Source organism: Priapulus caudatus, unplaced genomic scaffold, assembly GCF_000485595.1.
Source record: "Priapulus caudatus unplaced genomic scaffold, Priapulus_caudatus-5.0.1 Scaffold793, whole genome shotgun sequence".
Lineage (NCBI taxonomy): Eukaryota > Metazoa > Priapulida > Priapulimorpha > Priapulimorphida > Priapulidae > Priapulus > Priapulus caudatus.
Window position 1 is genome coordinate 79545 of NW_014577854.1, and position 6581 is coordinate 86125.

At 44.6% G+C, this 6581-nt stretch overlaps 2 protein-coding genes and 1 pseudogene across 8 annotated transcripts in view; 1 reads left to right on the forward strand and 2 right to left on the reverse strand.

Moving 5' to 3' along the window:
• The window catches only part of LOC106813570, a 14002-nt pseudogene extending 12741 nt beyond the window's left edge, over positions 1-1261 (reverse strand).
• A 140-nt stretch (positions 1262-1401) lies between these two features.
• The window catches only part of LOC106813579, a 6273-nt gene continuing 1093 nt past the window's right edge, over positions 1402-6581 (forward strand). Inside the window, exons 1-3 of one of the 2 annotated variants that reach the window (XM_014817753.1) lie at positions 1416-1804; positions 2170-2328; positions 3028-3733. In XM_014817753.1, the coding sequence (XP_014673239.1) occupies positions 1738-1804; positions 2170-2328; positions 3028-3239 (438 nt within the window). In that variant the 5' untranslated portion in view covers positions 1416-1737 and the 3' untranslated portion in view covers positions 3240-3733. Of the gene's footprint in view, positions 1805-2169; positions 2329-3027; positions 3734-6581 lie in introns of those variants that run through there. The other variant, XM_014817754.1, reaches the window with a different exon arrangement.
• LOC106813577 lies at positions 3742-5489 on the reverse strand. Of its 6 annotated transcripts, none has more exons than XM_014817752.1 (2): positions 4454-5489; positions 3742-4327 (listed from the first exon to the last, which is right to left on the reverse strand). In XM_014817752.1, exons 1-2 carry the CDS (start codon positions 4544-4546, stop codon positions 3980-3982), a joined length of 441 nt encoding a protein of 146 aa, XP_014673238.1. In that variant the 5' UTR covers positions 4547-5489; the 3' UTR covers positions 3742-3979. The 6 variants fall into 6 exon arrangements, with proteins under 6 accessions (XP_014673238.1, XP_014673236.1, XP_014673235.1 ...); XM_014817750.1 differs by having other exon boundaries at positions 3742-4369; XM_014817749.1 differs by having other exon boundaries at positions 4412-5489.

A 6581-nucleotide genomic window follows, 5' to 3' on the forward strand; every position in this document is an offset into this window, starting at 1 on the left:
CATCTGCATTGCAGGTTGCCAGGCAATAATTATGATTAGAATAGTGCCAGTTCACTCCCATGCATGCGTAATGGGCTGCCCCCATGTTTTTGCCTACCCACGCGAGCATTCAAGGTGCATTACAGTGTGCTAATACAGGGTGCTACTCAGGGTGCTAATACAGACTGCTTTAGAAAATAATATGATTTAAGGAGCGTAAACCTTGTTCAACAAACATTTGCCTTTGCAATTGAACTGTGCAACTGTAGCCTCACATCCACAATAGCAAAAGCAGTTCAGTCCTTTGTTAACAGTCAACAAATCCATGTTTAACCCTCCTCTTGAGGGTCAAAAGGTTATCCGACACTTACTCTTCGCATGTCAGCTGAAAGTACATTTTATGGTCCTTTTAATAAAGCCATAAAAATGGTAGGTCACCGCTGAAACGAAAACGTTTTTCAATCGCTCCGTCAGACCATGTCCTCAAAAATTGTATAAAATCTGCCCTGTGCCCATTGACCTTTGACCTGTCAAAGGTCAAAGGTCAAGAGGTGTAAAAGAAGGGGGAACATTCACTCATTAACTTAAGGTATAGGGAGGAAATGCAGAATTGCGCCACAAATCTAAACGGCTCGACCTAGGCTCGTGATAGTCGGTGTATAGCATCATGGTAGGAAAAGCCATCACTGTGCCGAAATTGGAGGTCGAATATCGTCACCGTATGTCGAGCGGTTAAGATTTGTGCCCAACTGTTGACAGACGGACGGACGGACGGACGGACGGACGATCATGCGATTCTACAAGCTGCATCTGACTATGTCAGATGAGCTAAAACTAACCTCCTCGACCTGATAGTGATATAACTCAACCTATGGCTATGATACTGATAGAGTTAATGATAAATATCAGTCTTCAAACATTAAGTCCAAGGAACTAGGCCTATATCGAGAACGGAGAGGCAGATAGATGGCCCAGATGGCTACCAACACTGCGGATCGCAATAGAAAACAGCTTCAATTTTACAATGACTAACTAAGTAACAACAAATGTCAACACACGACAACAGCGTATGTATTATAAGTTATAACTCCGGAAGATACATGGTACACTGGTAGTGCCTAGACTAGAGTACTGTGAACCAGTTAAAATACTTACTAGCCATTGTGGTCGTTCGTGGGCAGAAACGAAACCGCGCAGTACAGGTACCGTAGACTGAATGAGGCCAAACTCATTTAGGCCTCGTCGAGTCGTCGACCCGACGGCCGGATGATTACAAAATCTCCAGCGTGTCGCCAAGCATGGCTGCCGTGTGACGTCACAAGCGGGCATCCGCCGCGGAACCGGAACTGTTTGCATAGCGCTGCCATCTAGCGTTAGATGCGTTCTCCGACTCATCCGTCAACTTACCTGGCAGGTGGCAGGCAGGTACGCAATCACGATTTGGCAAGCGGCATTTTGCGTAACTGTAGAATTGTATCTCGTCCAAAATAGTTTTAATACAGTATTATGAGTATATACTGAAGGGTCGATACAATGCGTAAACGTTCCGATTAGATTATTAGAAAGATTTTTAACATCTATTAACTATAAATAATAACTAGGCCTAGCGACGCAGAAATGTAATCTGCTTCCCTATTTGGCAGAACTTTATCGTTGTTGTGAATCAACTTGTTGTGGGCAAGGGAGTGCCGAGTGGGGACAAAGGTCGTGCGACGTGCACACTCCAGTTTTGCACACACTCATTGCTCGTTGACAATCATGGCGGGCAGCTGGAAATGTCATGCATTAATTACCTGCACTGTGGTATTCAGCTGTATATGTACAGGTAAGCCTAATAAAATTAAAAGCTATTCGCTATACAGTAGTCAGTATACTTCAGTACTACTCGGTACCATGGTGATGGCAATTCCATTTCATTTGCCATAGCATCACAGTGTCACTGTCAGCGTGTCAGTGATTAGCAGAATAGGTTTAATTGGCTGTACTTATTTATTCTTCAATAATTAATTTAATGAATAGGCCTATTAGTATAACGTTGTATAATTTGCTGACTGAATTGTATAAATTCACATTGTATAACTTGAATTGAATAATTGAGTATATTGTATAATTTGAATAATTGTATAAATTGAATATAACTTCACATTGTCATTGTATAAATTATTTGCTGACTGAATTTCTCTGATCTAGCTGCGAGTTTGGACTGCTACGAATGCAAATGGGCGCAGGCAGAGGGCGGTGTGATCACTGGTGACGCTGGGTGCGAGGATGACTTTGCTCTCGACGACAACGTGTACTATATCAAGCGAGGATGTACATCCTGTATGAAGATAAAAACACTGATAGACCGTAAGTGTGGCTGAGAGGGTCTATGTCCCCCAGCGTACTGCCGGAACGTACCCTGGTACTATATAATATGCCGGACCGTACCTCGCCTACTCCACTAACGAGTCTAGGGAGTCGCCTACGCCTACTCCCTAACCCTAACCATATATCAAATGGTTACCAGGGTACGTTCCGGCAGTACCCTGGGGGACATAGACCCTATGAGCGTAAGTGTGGTAGTATTTTTAAGCAGGTTACATCTGCAAATATTAACAAGTATTAATAATGCAACCAAAACACTTCATTCACAAATAAACAAACAAAGCTACCTGGTTTCGGTTTCAAGTCTTGCAAGCCCCGGATGCGGTTTTTCGTCGTGCGTTCTAGAACTTCCATTTAAAGCCTATGCGAACCCAACTATGCATATTTTTCAATAAAAACTGCAATAAGATTTTACCATATTATCAGGAGCTTATAAATGGAATGATGGAATGATAAATGGCTGATATTATTACTTACCTTGAGGGATTTTATTAAAAAGTTGTGTTTTGTATATGTATTGCATTCATGGGGCTAGGTAGTTTAATTTAAAAAGTTAAATGTTGAACTTTTGCTGTGACCTTTTGAATTTGAGTAACAATATCTTTTGAAAAGGTGAAACTCACGGGGGTAAGCAAATTTACACTGACACTGGCCGGTGATGATGTTTGCATTTTACTTCAGTTGAGCAGGTCGAGATAACACGATCGTGTCACACGCTCACCTACCAGGGCAACTACTGCAACGAGGAGAGGCGAGACTTCGACACCAGCATCTGGACATGCTACTGCTCACTGGATAATAATTGCAACTCTGCACCATCACTGCAAGGTGGCGCCCTCGTGTGGATGGTCACAGCAGCCTTGAGTGGACTGCTTATGATGCTTCTGGCTTAGTAAATTAGTACCTGCTAGGCACTGGTGTGAGCCACATAGGCCATATTTGTATGAAACTTTGTCGGTCATGACAGAGCCTGTGTCGGGAGAGCTCTGTTGTGTAAGCGTTGTGTATATAATTGATTTTATACCGTATATTCGTAGAAGGTCAATGTACCTTACAAATCACGATTGAATGATGAACAGCCCAGTTATTGTTAAAAGTAAATATATATCTATGTATCAATTTCCCAAGCTCTGCAGATGATTGAAACTCCACTGAATTTTTTTAGACCAGAGACTTACTTGCATGTCAAGATTACCATACGAAAGTCTCACATTTATAATGTAAATGTTGAATTTCTCTTCCTGTACTTATGAGTAGACCTAGTATCAATATAATAAGATGTTTGTATAATTGCAAGCATAGAGTTAGGTGAGTACGGTCTTTGTTTCTGTAATTTTGTATCACGTTTTTTTACCTAAATGACAGTAATAAAATAAATTATTCCTAACATCGTTCTTTAGTACTTTGGATGTCCATGGATCTTTATTTTCTGTTCACCTTGTTACTCCCTGTATATGTATGCATGTGTGTGTGAAAAATATTAATGTGGGTTAAAATATTATTAAGCAGTCATTTAATTTGTATCCTAACGAAAGGGAGGCTTTCCACGGTGCGTGCGTACATAGATATATTTGCGGCACAGGCATATTGCCATGGCACAAAATTTACTAACTCGCACGCAAACTTTTCGATGTCAGAGCGCGTGAAACATCTCACACGAGTTGGCTGGTAACTCGAACTGCCCGATCTCTAGGCGAGTCATCTCGTCACACAAGTCAAGCTGATCGATATCCAAGCGAGTCATCTTGTCACACAAGTCGAGCTGACCGACCTCCAGGCGAGTCATCACGTCACACAAGTCAAGCTGACCGATCTCCAGGCGGGTCATCTTGTCACACATGTCAAGCTGACCGATCTCCAGGCAGGTCATCTCGTCACACATGTCAAGCTGACCGATCTCCAAGCGAGTCATCTCGTCACACAAGTCAAGCTGACCCACGTCCAGGCGAGTCATCTCGTCACACAAGTCAAGCTGACCGACCTCCAGGCCAGTCATCTCGTCACACAAGTCAAGCTGACCGACCTCCAGGCAGGTCATCTCGTCGCACAAGTCAAGCTGACCTACCTCCAGGCGAGTCATCTCGTCACACAAGTCGAGCTGACCGACCTCCAGGCAGGTCATCTCGTCACACAAGTCACCGATCTCCAAGCGAGTCATCGCGTCACACAAGTCAAGCTGACCGATCTCCAGGCGAGTCATCTCGTCACACAAGTCACACTGCAAGTCGAGTTGGCGAGTGAGTCGAGTTGACCGGTGCCCTTAACAGTAAACGCACGTCGCCGTCCGAGAGACAAAACTATATACGATCTATAGTTGCGTTGCGTGTCGCGGGCTCCGGTACGTGGAAGATCAAACTCGACGTTTTGTATCACACCTCTGTTGTTATTTCCTGTGTTTTTGGCTTCACGTTAGAGCATCGATGATGCGATCATGCATGCGATCGCTGATGAACTGTACTCCCTTACGTCGACTAAATTACGAGAATTAAACGCACATTAGGATTTCCTGCTCAATGCTGCAGAAGATTGTTTTATATATTATTTTGTGGGGTTTATCAAACAAAATATATATCAATTTTTCATTAGTGATCCCACCCAATAAAACTGGCATGCAACAAGTTAACAAAATGCACATCTTTTCGTTGCTGCCGTAAAAAATGCTAGGAACCATGTGATCACATTCACCCAGATCGATAGTGTATCAGTAAAAAGTCTTTACACTGGTGGTGTACTGGCGAATATCTAGCGTGCGTCGCTCTCAGTGCGCATGCCTCACCGCCTCGCATCTGCATTGTCCATCTCTTAAACCATCAACTGGCCATCCATCGTCGTTGACGCAGATGCGACTCAAATAATTCATCTCCCTCTTTCTCCCTCATTCTTCCTCTGCATTTGTCTTTCTCCTCTTGTTGTTACCTTCATCTCCTCTCTCCTCTTTCAACTCCCTCCTGATCCTCCTATTTTCCGACCACCTTCGCATTCCTCATGTCCTGGTGGATGGGCACGATGGGGGCGCCACAATCACATGACATTCTCTGCGAGGTGATGGGCGTCGCCGCGATCACATGCCCCCGGCGAGCGAAAGATAGGGGGCGCTGGCATCACACGCCCTCGGAGAGCGGAGACAGGGGGCGCCGCGATCACATGATGATCTCGGGCAGGGGCACGGACACCGTGACGGACTTGTGTGGCAGGACCTTAACCCCGTTGACAAACAGCTCGTCCTTGATCTCCACATCTTCTCCCAGCACCGTGACGCCTTCCATGCGCGCCTGCAAGCAAAGGGGATCGGTCATCGCTTACTGTGTACGCCATATTTGTTTTCGCGTACAGATATTTTCGCGAATTCAGACTTGACGGACAATTTCGCGAGCGGTTTAATTTCGCGGTCGGTGAATTCCCCGAATCGGTGAAGAACAGTGTTGTTATTTTCGCGTGTTGTTATTTCCGCGGTCGGGGACGCGTTCGCACGCACGCACGCACGCACGCACACGTACCCACTGTCCGACGGTGGATCGCCAGCCGATGATGCAGGAATGCAGCCACGCGTGCGAGCGGATGTGCGCGTCCTGCAGAATCACCGAGCGCTTGATGCAGACGCCGTCGTCAATGACGACGCCGGGACCTATCGTCACGTTCGGGCCGATGCGACAGTCAGCGCCGATCTTCGCCGTCGGGTCCTGCCGGGGACGACGAAAACGCGGGACGTTAACAAGCGAACGTTACTGTTTGACAATATTTTATTATTAATTATTTTATGATTTTTTATTAACATTACTTAATTCAAGATTTTATTATTATTTATTTTATGATTTTCATGTTATTATATAAATTATGATTTGACGGCATTGTACAGATGTTAAGTAAGAGGTTGTTAGCAAAAATGTCTCCCCAAATACTTGACATAATAAATGTCTCACAGATAAGATTTTATCAGGAAATAATTTAACTGAATTAATGATCCCTGAGAAAGAATTTACGGTAGTCGCGGAAAATTATCCCGTAGCGTTCATGTCGTTTCGATCCGACAACGTGCAAGACATGACACGAAATGCGTACAGGCATTGTAATGATCCTGCCAGTGTTGATACACCCAATTTAGTTATCGCTCACATCTCCTCAACGACCAACAAGAGAGCATTTAGACCTGCTGAACGTGCCCACTCACCACCAGGACATTTCCGACGATGCTGGGACCATGGCAAAGCTTGGCACCATTCTTCTGCTGTATCGAC

What these genes read in the sequence shown, in the direction of transcription:
- LOC106813577 (XM_014817747.1), bottom strand. Translation starts at nt 4,546, where the DNA reads ATGACTCGCCTGGAGATCGGTCAGCTTGACTTGTGTGACGCGATGACT. An exon ending in ACGAGATGACTCGCCTGGAG is followed by an intron (nt 4,370 to 4,411) that starts GTAGGTCAGCTT and finishes ACCTGCCTGGAG; the next exon opens with GTCGGTCAGCTTGACTTGTG.